Below are 15,163 nucleotides of genomic sequence, written 5' to 3' on the forward strand. Positions count from 1 at the left end.
CGGGAAACGAGCTGGAAAGCACCAGACGGGTTTAGTCTCGCTGTGACCTTGACGATAAGTAGTACCCCGAGAGCAGGACGACTCGTGCTTTGAGCGCGTCGAGGATACCTTTCATCACGTCATGGAACGCCTAAAAGCCGAAATGAACCAAGGTATGTAGAGAGGTTAATATTGCCTCTTTGTTTCGCTCACGTCTGGCATAAAAGCCACGAACCAGGAGATTACCCAGCAAGACCAGTCTGGCAACCATTTCGCTGGCTGGCCAATCAGCGCTGCAGATGATGAGTACTAAGGCATTACACGACCTGCTTTGTATGACCTTTGGTTCCTGACATGCTGCGAAGTAGAATAATATATATATAGCATTATCGCAATCCTTCCGACAGAAATGGCACAATTCAGACAGTCAGCAGCGCATAATCTGGCAGGACAAGCAAGAGCTGCTTCGATATCAAAGTCGGGTGCCGGGATTGGTGGTCCCGCAAGTATTTGTTAGTAGTACCAGCACTACGGCAGCACCTGTAGACGGCAGCACAGCACTGGAGCTGCTCCTTGCGGAAGGTCAATGGAAACCTTGGAACAGACATCCCACGGCTTCTGACGCCAATCACCGCCTGGGGAACCTCAATCAGTAGGCATTGATAAGCTTGACAAGCCGGAGCTGCTACTCGCGGCGTGGGCGGATCGGCCCATCCGAGCCTCATTTACACAACGCGCCCTGTGTGACGGGTGGCGCATTTGTTCTATTCGCAGCGTGGCGCGCTCTCACGCTCACGCTCCCAAGGCGCAGAGGCGCGTCTTGGTGCTGTGGGTTGACGGACGGCGACGTGTGATTGGGACGAGCTGCGCATGCAGAAGCAGCAATTGGTGAAGAAACGGGTGCAGAATCGACGTTATGCTGCATGCATGCACCTAAATTGCGTGTCCTTTCGTGTTGAGGCTGTTTTGCCGAGGTACCTGGAAGCGGTGCCGGGTCTACCTGGGGCCCCAGGTATCGCGGCTTCACGATGCCCTCAAAGTGAGACAAGCTGGAACACGGACAATGAGCAGCAGCAAACAGGCACTGCGGCAGTTGTATCAGCGGCGCATGTGTCGTTTGAACGTGTACACCAGCGACAGCAGCTAAAGAAGAGGCCACTTCATCACTTTGGTCTGGATTGCAGTACACCGATCCCTGGCCAGGAAGCGCAACCCCTGATCCCATTCGACCCGTGTCGCGCCATATGGAGATGGAGCCCCGGACGCTGGTACTTGTGCGACATGTACCCCCCGAGGTACCGGCCTTGCATCCTGCCTCCCTTTTTCCCACCTTAGCCTCTATTTTGTTCGTGATCTCCCCGACCTTGCGAGAGCTGCTGCTACGCTGGCAGCAGTTTATACCTTTACTTTTTATCCTTCCTCTCTCCTCAACTCCCCTCGCGGATGGTCTTCCCACAAGCCTCCAGTGTCGATTGCGCGCGCACACCCGTCTCCCCAGAGCCTCCGCGGACGCGGACCCGTCTTTCACCATGAGCGCGGTCAAGAACCTGCGAGCCATGTTCGAGAACAAAGGGGACGCGAGCCCAGCGGACGAAGATAGAGGTAGATCCCTTGGTGTCTCAAGCCCGTCTCCAACCCCAGGAGGTAAACAATGCCCTCAGTGTGTGCTGATGATTTCCGCCGTCTGCCTTGTCTCTGCTCCTCCTGTCCAGCCTTCCACTATGTGCCCATGAAGAAGCCGCAAGCTGCCTGTTGTTGTCCAGCCCAGACGCTGCTCAGCTGCTCCTGTAGCTGTTAGTCCCAATGTCCGCTTGCTTTCTTACCTCCCCTCCCTCCATATTCACTGCCCGCCATGGGCACGGCAGCCAGACAGAGACAAGAGCGGACGACCCGGCCGGAGCTGTCGAGGGTTCGAGAAACGCTAACTCGCTCTTCTTTCCGCCACTAGCTCGCAGCGGCGGCTCCCCCAGGCCGGTCATCAATAAGGTGCGAACCAGCTTCGTTGCCGTCGAGCGCAACGGCGTCATCGGCCTCGTCAGGGAAGGCAGCTCCGCATCGCGAGACTCGTCCGCCCGCCCCAGCCTCGACATCGACCGCGAGCTCCCCAAGACGCCCAAGAGCGAGAAGTCGCCCCTGTCGCCCGCCTTTCTCGCCAGCCTCAACTCCGCCATGTCTGGCATCTCGGCGCGATCCGCCCGGGCCTCCCTAGAGTTCCAGCAGGAGCAGCAGGGAGCCGTCACCGACAAGCCCAGCCACAACCCGGACAAGGTCGTCGACGAGGAGACGCCTACCGGCATGCTGTCGCCGGCCGACCCGACCGTCACCAAGACCGAGCCCGAACCTAAGCCTGCACCTAAGCTTGAACCCAAGTCTGAACCGAAGCCTGCGCCCGAGCCCGTGTCCACATCTGCACCTACGACGAAACCCGAACCTGAGAAGCCTGCGCCAAAGGAGACTGCCCCCTCTGCTAGCAGCACCGAAAATGCTGCTCAGAAGACGGCCAAGACGACGACGAAGCCGGCCGCCACCAGGACCGCGGCGAAACCCGCAGCAACCAAGGCTACGACCACCACCACCAAGACTGCAGCTACAAAGACGGCTGCCGCTCCCAAGGCGGCGGCTGCCAAAGCTGAACCCGGCTACTGCTACCAAGGCCGCTACCGACTCCTCCCGGAGAGCGAGCGTTAGGCCTTTGCAGAGGACGGCCGAAGCTTCCAACGTCAAGAGAGCATCTTCCGCTACGGCTGTTGCCAGATCGTCTGCCGCTGCGAGGTCAACTTCCGCTGTGAGGTCGTCTTCCACCGTGAGACCAGCCTCAGCCGCAAAGTCTCGCACTGGAGCAGCTACCACGACTGCTGCCAAGAAGACGCTGCCCAGCAAGTCTGCCGATGCTATCGTGAAGCCGAGAACCAAATCGCCTACTAAGCCGGTCACCCTGCCCGCTTCTCTTACGGCTCCCACTGCTGCTTCCGGCTCCAAGACCGGTGCGGCAACCGGATCGACTCAGTCGAGATCGGCAGGTAGTTCACGACAGTCCACCAGCCGGCAGAGCGCACACTCGTCAACTTCCACCGCTCGCCCAGCCAAGCAGGCCACGCGATCTCGACCCAGCATCGGGCCGCCGCCCGCCAAGCCTGCCCGTGAAGCGCCCAAGAAGGCAAAGGAGGTTGACGAAGGCTTCCTGGCCCGCATGATGCGACCTACCGCAGCCTCGTCTAGCAAGACGGCCGAGCCAACTACGCCTCCCAAGAAATCTGGCTCCCGGCCCTCTACTGCCGGCACCGCGACATCCGGCGGAACCGATCACAGCAACTACGGGGGCAGTCCCACCAAGAAGAAGTCCTCACCTAAGAAGGCGGCTTCTCAGAAGTCTCCCTCGCCCACGCAGTCCGAGGAGAAGCTGGTCATTAGGCCCAAGGAGGAAGCCGTTGAGGAGCCTGTCAAGCCCGCGGCTCAGGAGGAGGCTGCCCCTGCGCAGCCTGCGGAGCCCGAGCCTCTCCCAGTGGAGGAGGCGGCTGTCGAAGCTGCCAACGCCGAGACTGTTGAGGAAGTGGTTGCCATTGCTGAGGAGGCCGAGCTCACTCAGCCCGCCCCTGAGGCCGCTGCTGAGGCTGCTGCGCCTGTGGTTGAAGCTGAGGCTGCCCCTGTCGAGGCGGCCGCTGAGGCCACCGAGGAGGCCAAGGCGGAGGAGGTTGTTGAGCCCGCGGCCGAGCCCGTTGCCTCCGAGACGACTGATAAGGCAGACGAGGTCGCCCCCCAAGCATCTTCATAACCAACGACTCTAATCAATGGAAAAATAATAATAGCAGTTTGGTGTTTGTTAGGTCATGGATGGCGTTGTCAGTTTGACTAGGCGGAGACATACTTTTTCCTGTTTTTGTTCCCCTTACCTATGATTTATATCGAACCCACACCCGATTGTCTATGTAATACTGGGCAGGCCCCCCTCCTGTGGCCCTCTGTCGAAAAGGGGAGATGTTAGTAGTTCATCAAGATACCTTAGATACCTTTGTTTATAGCGACCACTGGTGATACTTTGCTTGTTTTTTTGCTTTGTCATTTTCATCTGTTCCTTTGTTGTTTTTCCTGGGGGGGCGTTTGGGAGTGTTACGCATGTATATCTGCGCTTTTTGTTCTTTTTTTGCCGACTATCGTCGAGGAGGTAACAGAATTCCTCGGACTTGTTGATTATGCTTATTTGCTTGTAATTGAATCTACTATACCTATTCTTACAGGAAGATGTACTTTTTCCCCTCCTCTATTGCTCAGTCCCTAACACACTCTCCTTTGTGAGATACACGATATATATACATACATAATCACGACAAGGTGAAGCCGTTCTCAGCGCACTTCCTCTCCCCCACCGCTTTGCTCTAGGTATCCTCTCCTTTTCCCTTTCCTTTTCTCTTCCCCATTTCACGTATTCATATTTATGATTTGAGCTTTGTCAATCATGACACCCGGCACATGAGCACGCCCCCAACCTTCCTCGCCAACGCCTCCCTCGCCTCAAGCACCCCCCTCGACGTAGACACAAACATGCACTCGCCCACGCCCAAGCCCTGCACGACGCCGCCCTTTAGCTTGGTCGGAAAGCCCCTCGTCAAGCGGCCGAGCTCGTCGACGTCGACGGTGAGCTGCCGCGAGGGCTTGCTGATGACCTGGGCCTTGGACAGCACGGGCTTGCCGTCCCAGTACTTGAGCCCGAGCCAGATGCGCATCTGGGCGACGGTGGCGGAGGTGACGGGCTCGGGGACCTGGGACACCATCTGCTCGGGCGTGGGCGGGCGGGTGCCCGGGGAGCGGTAGACGGAGGAGAAGAAGCCGGAGCGGTGGAGGGCGAGGGCGAGGTGGAGGTTGTACTTGTTGGAGGGGACGGACGTCAGGCCCAGGCGGGCTTTGGATGCGTTTTGGAGGTGGGAGCACATGTGTGCTATGTTGAGGATGGAGGGCATGGCTGCGGTTTTGTTTGTTGCGGAAGGGGTAGAAGAGACTGTGGTGGCGGTTTCGAGGGTTTCGAAGGTGTGTGTGTGTGTATCCTCCTGCGGATTGGGTTGGTTGTTTTTAGTTTGAGGTTGGGATGGTGGTTTTGAGGTTTGCGGTTTTGCGAGGTTGACTTACAGCTACAGCGCATTGGCTGGGTGATACAACTCCTACCGGCCCAATCGCCTGGCTGCAAATGTTCGTCTGTGGCCCCCAATTCGCTCTCGGAAAGGATGCGCCTGGTGCTGGGGTTCGTGGAATTGAACAGGCCGTGGGAAAAAAGTTCTTGGTTCGAGATTGTCGCGATTGTTGTCGATATGGCGGTGCTTTGGATCTAAGAGGAATGCGGTTGTCAAAAATTTGGAGGGGGATGACTAAGCCGGTCTGCCAGACTAAATGTGGCAACACCACTCTACCTATTTCTCTTGAACAGAGTCAACTGACGAGACCGGCGGGATTTGAAATGGTTTGCACAGCAGTTCTGTCTTGCTTTTGTTTGGCTTGAATATTGACTTGATGATTGGAGCTTTGATTTATACATACAGATTTCCGCTTATTACATCACGACGCCGCCCGTATGAACCCAGTTCTACAACTTTTGTGCAAAATAACCCGCTCCACCAGGACATCCCATGTTACATGATCTAACACTGCCTTGAGATCCGTTGAGCCTATCGAGATGAAAAGTGCCGTGTTCCAGACACACACCAGCTCCTGAATAGCATCAATGAGGAAATCAGACTGCTAGGAAATCTTCTCGCCAAGTTGGGAACTTCTATCGGTAATCACTTCCAACCGAAAAGCCTGCCCACGAGCGAAAAGACCGATGCACGCCGCCTATACGCCAGCACCAGCGCCGTCAACACCACAGGGCTCGACACGAGCGCGACGAAGCTCCGCACCAGCAGCTGGCCCTGGCGCTCGCTCTTGCGCACGACGTCGGCGTAGCCTTCGTTGCCGAAGCTGACGCGCGAGTACTTGGTCTGCCAGCCAAACGAGGGGAAGTGCACGCTCATCAGCTCCTCGAGGAACTTGCGCAGCCGGTACCGCCGGGACAGCACGCCGGAGCGCATCTCGACGTAGTTTTGCAGCGCCAGGTTGTTGATGGCGTAGGCGTCCTCGGCGCGGACGGCCGAGTACTCGGCCAGCGCGAGGCCTCGCTGGAAGGCGGCCGTGGCGGCGGAGTCGACGAGCTCGCCGTCGTCGTCGTCGTCATTGTCCGGTTTGTTGGTCTCCGCGCCGAGGCTGGCGTGCTTGTCGAGGATGGAGAAGAGGATGCGGACGTCCTCCATGCCGGCGTTCATACCCTGCCCGTAAAAGGGCACCATGGCGTGGGCCGCGTCGCCGACGATGACGCCCGAGGAGCCGTGGTGGTAGGGCTTGCACTTGAGGCTGATGAGCGGCAGGTGAGGGTTTGTCGTGAACGACTTGATGAGGTCTGATCCCGGGATCAGGGCCGTCACCCCGGGGAAGTGCTTGTCGAAGAAGGCCGGCACCGTGGAGGGATCCCGCTCCAGCTCGGCGATGTCGGCGCTGGGGATGAAGAGGGTGCATGTGAATGAGCCGTCCTGGACACACACACACACACATTAGTAACCCGCGGTGATATGAAAGTCGCATTTATAAGCAGACAAAAGACGAAAGCTGCTTACCATGCTCGGGATGGCAATGAACATAAAGTCCTTGCCGGGCCAGATGTGCAGGTGATTCGGCGATATGCGGAACTTGGCATTGGGGTCCCTCTCGTCCTCTCCCACGACACGGGGTGGCAGATGGAACTCGCACCACAGCGTGTCGATGTACTCCTGCTGGTAGTCCATCCTCGTGTACTTCATCAGGTGGTAGCGGACGGCCGAGTGCGCGCCGTCGGCTCCAATCATGAGGTCAAAGGTGATTTCAATCTCCCTGGGGCGGCCGTTGGCGGCAACGTCCTTGTCGCGGGCCTCGAGCCAGGCCTTGTTGGCCTTGAAGTCGGCGCCCGTGAGCTTGTGGTTGAAGAAGAGCTTGACGTTGGGCAGGGCGTCTAGGATGTCTAACAGACGTGCGTTGAGGCTGCCCCGGTCAATCGCATTGATGGCCTATGCAATTTCGTTGATATAAACATCTCAAAACCCAACATACATACTTTGACTGTGAAAAGAAGAGAGACTTACCCTTCCATTTACATCGTAGTTCTGAGAGTGCTCATACAAGCTGCCATCCGGCGACTGGCCGTGAATCATGCGCCCTCGCATGGGGATCGTCGCAGACATGACATGGTCGACGAGCGCCGGCTCGCCAGACTGTTTCATGGCATTGATGCCCCGTTCGGACAGGGCCAGGTTGATGGACTTTGTAAAGTTGAGCGGCACGATGCTCGGATCGCGAAGGTCTGCGTTGCGGGCGCGTGTCAGCGGAGCGAGTTGACAACCATTTTGGCAAGACAGGGGAAAGCTCCTGAAGATGAGAAACGCAGAGGACAACAATACTGTGTCGTTGACAACCTGGAAATGAATCCAAAGATCTTCTAATACATAGAGAAGCACAATAGTGAAAAAAAAATAAAAAAAAATATGGTATGAGTGACAACAACAGAGTCAGACCGAGTTCGGAGGCGTCGGGCTCACCTCACCACCTCATACACATTCAAAACGCAGAAAAAAAAAATATAGCTTCACTCACCCGGCCGCAACTCATAGACCTCGACCTGGTATCCTCTCTTGGCGGCATATAGCGCTGCCAGAGACCCGACGGGGCCAGCGCCGACGACGACAATCTTAGTGTCCGCCATGGCCATTAGGGGGGTTGCTTGTTCAAAGCTCCAGCGAATTTATGGCCATGAGAGGGTAAGAAAGGGACAGGATCGGGAGCTCTGGGAGCTATATAAGAGATGATTCTAGCATTTCGGGCCAAAGGGGGCGAAAACATGTTGGCATAACACATGGTAGTATAAAACCCGCGTCTCCGTAGCAGCAAATTCATGCTAAGAGAGCACGAGTAATACCTTAGCCGTGCTGTTACAAATGAGTCCTGATCACATCATGCTACTAAGACGCTGCGCAAGGCCACAGTCCAGCAAAAGCCACACTTTGTTGTGCTCTCTGTATCATTGGCGAGAACTTCTTTTAGCGGTTGCGTCCTATTTTCTTTAGCACTGTATTGTAATCAGCCTCAGGGCTGCCGTATGATTTTGTTTATTAGTGGGAGAAAAGCATTGGATGGCCGGATTTTATCGAGAAAAAAAAGAAAGGCGATTTCCACCCATGTCCTCGGAACCTTTGGCAGGGCGAAAGAAAAAGTTTCTGCAGCAGAAGCCCAAAACGGCTTTCCGCCACAGTTTTAATTGCCCCTCTGCCACGCCCGGCTTCTGCGTTACAGAAACCTGAAGGGACCGAGCCAGCCAACTAAGGTACTAAGGACTTGGGACGCGGCGGCTGCAGAGGTACCAGGTACATGTACGCCTTTAACGGATCGGAATTTGCCAGCCCTTTTCCCGTATCGGTCCCTATCGCACGTTATTTTTTTTTATGGCTTGATATCTAATCCACCCCTGCAATAGCATCTGCATCCCTCCAGAGCATCACTTTTGGAGTCGCTTTTGTGCCACTCGTTGTCTTCATACGTGCCGTTATCATCTATTTGTTTGTGCTTCTAGTCGCTCAAGATGGCATCAGAACCCCCCGCCAAAAAGAAGTGTCTGGGCTCGGACTGTGGCAATGACGCCGGCGCGCTGCAGTGCCCGACATGCTTGAAGCTAGGCATCAAGGACAGCTTCTTCTGTTCGCAGGAGTGCTTCAAGAGGAACTGGGTACGTACAACAAGATCTTTGTCGTGTTGAATCCAGCACAACGTCTTGAAATGGGATATAAAGAAGCGAGGAAAAGAGAAAGGAACCAGTTCGCAGAGGCACGGACTGACCCGCGGGACAGGGCGAGCACAAGAGCATGCACAAGACGCAAAGTAATCTCCTCCACCACTTCGTTGCACCGAAAGCAATCTCACCAGATGCAGTCACCGGATACTACAACCCCTTCCCGAGCTTCCCCTTCGCCGGCCCGCTGCGCCCTGTCTATCCGCTGTCCGAGCACCGTACCGTGCCCAAGTCGATCCCTCATCCCACCTGGTGGCAGGACGGCGACCCCAAGTACAGCCGGTCCCTCATCAACCGCAACAAGATCGACATCCACGATGCCAAGGGCATTGCCGCCATGCGCAAGGTGTGCAGGCTGGCGCGCGAGGTGCTCGACCTTGCCGCGGCCGCGGCCAAGCCCGGCGTTACCACCGACTACATCGATGAGCTTGTCCACAAGGCTTGCATAGAGCGCGAGGTGAGTGGCGGGGACCTTGTAATGTGAGGGCATGGCATGATGACTTTGTGGCGCTGACTCTGCTTTGGCAATCCAGTCGTATCCCTCACCTCTGAACTACAACCACTTCCCCAAATCCTGCTGCACATCCGTCAACGAGGTCATCTGCCACGGCATCCCTGACCAGCGGGTGCTGCTCGACGGCGACATCCTCAACATCGACATCAGCTTATACCACGGCGGATACCACGCCGATCTCAACGAGACCTACTACATTGGCGACAGGGCCAAGGCCGACCCCGACAGCGTCAGGGTGGTGGAGGCGGCACGCGACTCCCTCGACGAGGCCATCAAGGCCGTCAAGCCCGGCGTCCTGATACGAGAGTTTGGCAACATTATCGAAAAGGTCGCCAAGCAGAGGGATTGCAGCGTCATCCGGACGTACTGCGGCCACGGCGTCGGAAAGCTCTTCCACTGCCCGCCCAACGTGCCGCACTACGCCAAGAACAAGGCCGTCGGCGAGTGCAAGCCCGGAATGACCTTTACCATTGAGCCCATGGTTGCGCTGGGCAAGTACAGGGACATTACGTGGCCCGACAACTGGACGAGCACAACCATTGACGGCAAGCGAACAGCCCAGTTTGGTATGTTCTAAAATCCCCAGCCTGGTGCTTTGAGCGTGGACGTTGTGAGACAAGGCACTAATCGGTGATTGCAGAGCACACTCTTCTCGTCACGGAGGACGGCTGCGAGATTCTGACGGCACGGACGCCCGATTCGCCCGGAGGACCGGTTCCCATGCCGGAGAAGAAGGTGGACGGGGTGGCGGCTTGAAGATTTGTTTGCAAAACTGGAAGAAAATGGATGGCTCTGACCAAGTGATTTGATACCACGGTTATGTAGCGTTGGGCGATGCTTTGGGTGTTGGCGTCGTTGGGTGAGCGAGCGAATAGAGCCGCTGTTGTCATTTGCCGTTGATTATGGTTGACATGTGAAAGGTTAAGATGGGTGGGATATTGAAGCTGTTTGTAGGACAAGCAGAGCTCATCCTAGGTACTTATGCACTGATGATGTCTTACAGCAGGCAGTTGAGCTTGGGTTACCTCGAGATAAGAGACGTCGAGTACCTGTACCTGCGGGGTTGCGCGTTGCCCTTGCGTCAGTGAACTCACATGAAAATCTGCTGCTGTGTCTCTGTGCTGCAGTGGGATATGCAGATGCGGCTGACAGCAGCAGACGAACAGATATGTGTCTTCTATCAACGTGAGGACAGCCTCATACAGATGACGGTCATCATACCGACACCCACCTGAAGTGTTCCCTCTATTAAGCTTATCTGGTTCCTGGTTCGGAGTCCATCGAGGCCTCTCAGCTCTTCTCTGTTCGACAAGGTACAGTTACATCCCCCCTGCCCTCAGTTCGGTACCCCCAACCCAAACCCGCTGGCGCTCGCGAAACAGCGCTCATCTTCCCCACCGAGCGCAGATTCGGACGGCAGTGGTTGGCCACAGCACAGGTCCAGGACCCCAAAATCTCTCTCCCCAGAGTCATCGCCACTAACAAGAACAAGAAACAGCTGGAACCAGGCAGCTTGACCAGCTGTCCAGGTTTTCGCTCCTCCCAATTGCCTCTCGTCAAGTCCCGCCCACAAACTGCCCCCCTCCATACCTCTTCTCCAGCTCCTTCATCTACCGACTATTTGTTTTCAGGCCACCTCGCATCTTCCCTTTGGGTTTCGCGCCCTCACCGATTCTACCTGGTAATCTATATCCCGCCAGCCACCGGCCCGCAGCTCCGAGCGCAAGCTTTTTTTCTCTCTCCAAACAACCCCCACTAATATCAGCCAGTTCCCCTCCCTCGCTGCCACGCCGCGCCGCAAAGTCGAAGCTCGTGACGGAAGCTTGAGCAACGCCCAACCCGCTACCGATAGCGAAAGCAGTCGACAGAAAGCACCTTTCTCTCTCCCTCCTCACGATCCTGCTGCGCTTCTGCCTCTGCCGCCGCCGCAGCTGCTGCATCTTTCGCCTCGCCTCGTCGTCCTCGCACCTCTTGCTGTCCACCTAGCTCCTCGTCTCGGAAACACACGTCATGATGTCTGGAGAAGCGTGGCTGTTCCTGTTGGCGGTGTTGATCAACGCTGTCAACCTCTTCCTGCAGGTCTTCTTCACCATTATGTACAGCGACCTCGAATGGTACGACGCCTCCCCGAGACAGCCCCGGCAGCTGGCACATGCGCGCTCAACGCATCCTCCGCAGCGCCGTCCCCGAGCGTATAACTAACTTGAGCCCTTTGGTAGTGACTACATCAACCCCATCGATCTCTGCAACCGCCTCAACGCCTACATCATCCCCGAAGCTGCCGTCCATGGCTTCCTTACCTTTTTGTTCCTCATCAACGGGTACTGGGTTGCGCTTGTTCTCAACCTGCCTCTCCTCGGATACAACATTAAGAAGTGAGCCGCTCTCGAAAAGCTGGATTTTACCGTAACCGGAACACGTGTCTTTCTAACCTACAACCACTAGGATCGTGGACAACACCCACCTCCTTGACGCCACCGAGATCTTCCGAAAGCTCAATGTTCACAAGAAGGTTCGTCATTTATGAGCGCAGGATATTCGACTCCGCCGAGCACGTCGCTGACAAACTGCAACAGGAGTCGTTCATCAAGCTGGCCTTCCACCTGATCATGTTCTTCTTCTACCTCTACAGCATGATCGTCGCCCTCATCCGTGACGAGTCTTCGTAAACGATGTCGAATTGGACGGCGAAACTACCCTAACCCATCACACCAATTTCTCTGGCAGGGCCGATACAACGAAACACGGCAACTCTGACGAGGGAGCGCCGGTAGGGCAAGACGACTATGGGACCATGGACAAGCATCGATTATGACTAGATTTACGCTACGATGGAGCTCATGTATTGATGGCGTGGATGACTGGGGGAGCGGCTTCGACAGCAGTTTTTAGCACAGTGTCTGGTGGCATACTGGCGCTTGGAGCTCCATACCGAGAGCGCGACCTTTTCTCCTAGGAGAGAGGGATTTCGCAACGTGGGATATGGCAGCTTCGTCTTTTCTCTTAGGAGGGCGGACGCTGTTGGGTCGGGCAGGGTTGGAGTAATGATGACACTTGAATGTGAGGAGGATGATGATTTAGCTGGAATGACCAATACCATTAATTGTAAAGAAGTATGATCATCATGCAACGCACTTCCGCTTTCTTACACCTGCTTTGCTTTTGTAGGTGACTTGGTTGTTTGATTTTGATTTCACTTTAGTTTGCTGCATATCAACGAGGCTCACAAGGGTCGGCGATGCCTCAGCATCAACGTCCACCAATGTTCAGCCAACAAGTGCTAAAGATTGATTATAAAATTCCTCCAATGAAAGACTTGTGCGCAACTAACCAGGAACTTCAAAGATAAACCACCGGGCAGTATATCGACGCAATTGCGAACAGCAGCCATCCGCGCTCCTTCAAAAAACAAGCTGCACTGTCGTCATAGTGTGTCACGTGACCCGTCCTTGCCCAAGACGCGCCACGACTTCTTCCCTCTCGACCTCCTCTGCTTCCAACCAAACTGCCGCCCACCGCCGCAATCATGGCCGACTTTGGCGAGTATCCGCCCAACATGGCGCCGCAGGACGCGCTCGTGGTGCGCCAGCAAGCGCAGCCAGACCACGAAGTCGTCAAGTACACAGCGGAAGACCTTTCCCGGCCCCAGGCTGGCCCTGCCTATCCGTACAAGCAGAAGGAGAACACGCTCAAGCGTAAGAACGTGCTGACCGGCCACGCGGAGGAGATGTTTCTGAGCGAGCATTCGTTTCGGCGGAAACACAGGGCGGTGGAGGCCAAGGACGGGCCCAAGGTGAAGGTCGAGCGGGAAGGCAAGGGTGATGCGAGCATCGCTCAGGGAGACAACGAATATGTCGGGCCCTGGGCGAAATTCAAGAAGGATCGATACGAGGAGGTGGAGGAGGTGGGCGAGGACGAGGATGGGTACGAGTACGAGTACGTGGAAGAGGACGACGAGGACGTTGTCGAGAGCGGGACGGTGTTGCAAGCACCGAAGGGTGCGCTGGCTCGACGCAAGGAAGTCGAGGATCTGGGCGAAGAGACGACGACATTCCACGGCACGGAGGAGTACGACTACCAAGGCCGCACATATATGCATGTCCCACAGGATCTCGATGTGGACCTGCGAAAGGAGGTGGGCAGCGTTACCAACTTCATACCGAAGAAGCAGATACACGGCTGGAAGGACCATTCAGGAGCGGTCACGGCGTTGCGCTTCTTCCCAAAATCAGGACACTTGCTGCTGTCGGCCGGCGCGGACACGACGGTCAGGATCCGCGATGTGTATCACGACAGGGAGCTGCTGCGGACGTATTCAGGCCACTCCAAGTCACTGTCCGACATTTGCTTCAACAACTCGGGAACGCAATTCTTGTCTGCTTCGTATGACCGCATGATCAAGCTTTGGGACACGGAGAAGGGCATCTGCATCAGCAGGTTCACCACCGGCAAGACACCCCACGTTGTCAAGTTCAATCCCGATCCTGAGCACTCCAACGAGTTCTTGGCCGGCATGTCAGACAAGAAGATTGTGCAGTTTGATATACGCACGCCAAACCAGGTGGTGCAGGAGTACGACCATCACTTGGCCGCCATCAACACCATTACTTTCGTCGACAACAACCGCCGCTTCATGACGACGTCCGACGACAAGTCGCTGCGCGCATGGGACTACAACATCCCCGTGCCCATCAAATACATTGCCGAGCCGGACATGTACCCGATGACGAGGGCCGCGCTGCACCCGTCCGGCAAGTATGTCGCGTACCAGAGCTCGGACAACCAGATCCTCGTCTACGGGGCCAACGACAAGTTCCGGCAGAACAGGAAGAAGAGCTACCGCGGCCACAACAATGCCGGCCTGGCGATCGACCTGGACTGCAGCCCCGACGGCCAGTTCCTGGCTTCCGGAGACCAGGCCGGCTACGTGTGCTTCTGGGACTGGAAGACGTGCAAGATGTACCACAAGCTCAAGGCGGGCAACCAGGCCGTGACGTGTGTGCAGTGGCATCCGCAGGAGACGAGCAAGGTCGTTACGGCTGGTCTGGATGGCGACATCAGGTATTGGGATTAAAGGCTGCGGGTGGAAGCGCATTGGAGCATTGGTTACGGCGTTGGGGGGTTGGATATCCTAGAAAATTGGAGTTTGTGTACATAATCAGACTTGTTGGTATGCAGCGGGCTTGCTTTATGAAGGATCTTCTTTGGCGCTTCATATGGAGGGAGTTATATCCTGTCTAGTAGTACGTATTGCGGCCGTCCATGTGATAGCATCGAAGCATTTTGAGCCTTGTTTCGTCGGCATGAGAGAATATGGTTTTGAAGCCATTGACCCAGCATACGAATACATTCATCTAGGCCTCGGTCTAAAAGGCTACATCACAGCATCGCCCGACTCTGTATGGAGTTGTCATCCTAGCGAATCTCCTCCCAGAGAGTTCTACGATATTCACGTGCTTCCATGAAGTCGGAAGTGACCTTCTCCCCCCCTTTTGACGATCATAGTATGTATCCCCAGTGTCACCATTGCCCCTTGCCCGGCATTTAACCTATCGACTTTGCCAGTTTGGGCTTTCAAATTCTATCCAACCCCTTTGTAAAGTCGGTACATAAATCTAGATACATCACAGTCAATGGTTCATATCATATACACAGACATACTCAAGAAAAAAAAAATGAAGAAGTGAAAGAACAATAGGGTATCAATTCGCTCAAAGCTCTCAAAAAAAAAAAACACCATCTTAACAAAATCCATAACATCTTTGCCCAAATCTTTTGCCATTCAGATCCCGAAAGATGAAATAACGCCAACACGAAAGAAGTGTCCGGAAAGAACT

At 55.6% G+C, this 15,163-nt stretch overlaps 6 protein-coding genes across 6 annotated transcripts; 4 read left to right on the forward strand and 2 right to left on the reverse strand.

Annotated features, from left to right (window-relative positions):
• Nucleotides 1-1,508: 1,508 nt before the first annotated feature.
• On the forward strand, nt 1,509-3,751 carry BBK36DRAFT_1207610 (hypothetical protein; the record flags this gene model as incomplete). Its single annotated transcript, XM_024897423.1, has 5 exons — nt 1,509-1,581; nt 1,692-1,772; nt 1,928-2,662; nt 2,705-2,782; nt 2,823-3,751. 5 exons carry the CDS (start codon nt 1,509-1,511, stop codon nt 3,749-3,751), a joined length of 1,896 nt encoding a protein of 631 aa, XP_024749226.1.
• Nucleotides 3,752-4,427: 676 nt separating this feature from the next.
• Nucleotides 4,428-4,935, reverse strand: BBK36DRAFT_1203094 (ribosomal protein S8; the record flags this gene model as incomplete). Its single annotated transcript, XM_024897249.1, has 1 exon — nt 4,428-4,935. A coding segment is annotated over one exon (505 nt), but the record flags the coding sequence as incomplete, so codon positions are not given.
• Nucleotides 4,936-5,747: 812 nt separating this feature from the next.
• On the reverse strand, nt 5,748-7,732 carry BBK36DRAFT_1121373 (FAD/NAD(P)-binding domain-containing protein; the record flags this gene model as incomplete). The annotated part of the gene is made up of 4 exons (XM_024890818.1): nt 5,748-6,530; nt 6,615-7,040; nt 7,116-7,333; nt 7,624-7,732. The coding sequence occupies 4 exons, from the start codon at nt 7,730-7,732 to the stop codon at nt 5,748-5,750; spliced, it is 1,536 nt and encodes a 511-aa protein (XP_024749228.1).
• Nucleotides 7,733-8,594: 862 nt separating this feature from the next.
• On the forward strand, nt 8,595-10,496 carry BBK36DRAFT_1132224 (methionine aminopeptidase). The gene is made up of 6 exons (XM_024892026.1): nt 8,595-8,749; nt 8,871-9,269; nt 9,346-9,892; nt 9,967-10,084; nt 10,112-10,213; nt 10,333-10,496. Exons 1-4 carry the CDS (start codon nt 8,606-8,608, stop codon nt 10,080-10,082), a joined length of 1,206 nt encoding a protein of 401 aa, XP_024749229.1. The 5' UTR covers nt 8,595-8,605; the 3' UTR covers nt 10,083-10,084; nt 10,112-10,213; nt 10,333-10,496.
• An 840-nt stretch (nt 10,497-11,336) lies between these two features.
• BBK36DRAFT_1120088 (cornichon) lies at nt 11,337-11,995 on the forward strand (the record flags this gene model as incomplete). Its single annotated transcript, XM_024890658.1, has 4 exons — nt 11,337-11,440; nt 11,546-11,701; nt 11,772-11,838; nt 11,903-11,995. The coding sequence occupies 4 exons, from the start codon at nt 11,337-11,339 to the stop codon at nt 11,993-11,995; spliced, it is 420 nt and encodes a 139-aa protein (XP_024749230.1).
• An 845-nt stretch (nt 11,996-12,840) lies between these two features.
• On the forward strand, nt 12,841-14,515 carry BBK36DRAFT_1135584 (WD40 repeat-like protein). Its single transcript, XM_024892695.1, has one exon. It carries the CDS (start codon nt 12,853-12,855, stop codon nt 14,398-14,400), a length of 1,548 nt encoding a protein of 515 aa, XP_024749231.1. The 5' UTR covers nt 12,841-12,852; the 3' UTR covers nt 14,401-14,515.
• The last annotated feature ends 648 nt before the right edge of the window (nt 14,516-15,163 follow it).

This window comes from Trichoderma citrinoviride (assembly GCF_003025115.1).
Source record: "Trichoderma citrinoviride strain TUCIM 6016 unplaced genomic scaffold BBK36scaffold_8, whole genome shotgun sequence".
NCBI lineage: Eukaryota > Fungi > Ascomycota > Sordariomycetes > Hypocreales > Hypocreaceae > Trichoderma > Trichoderma citrinoviride.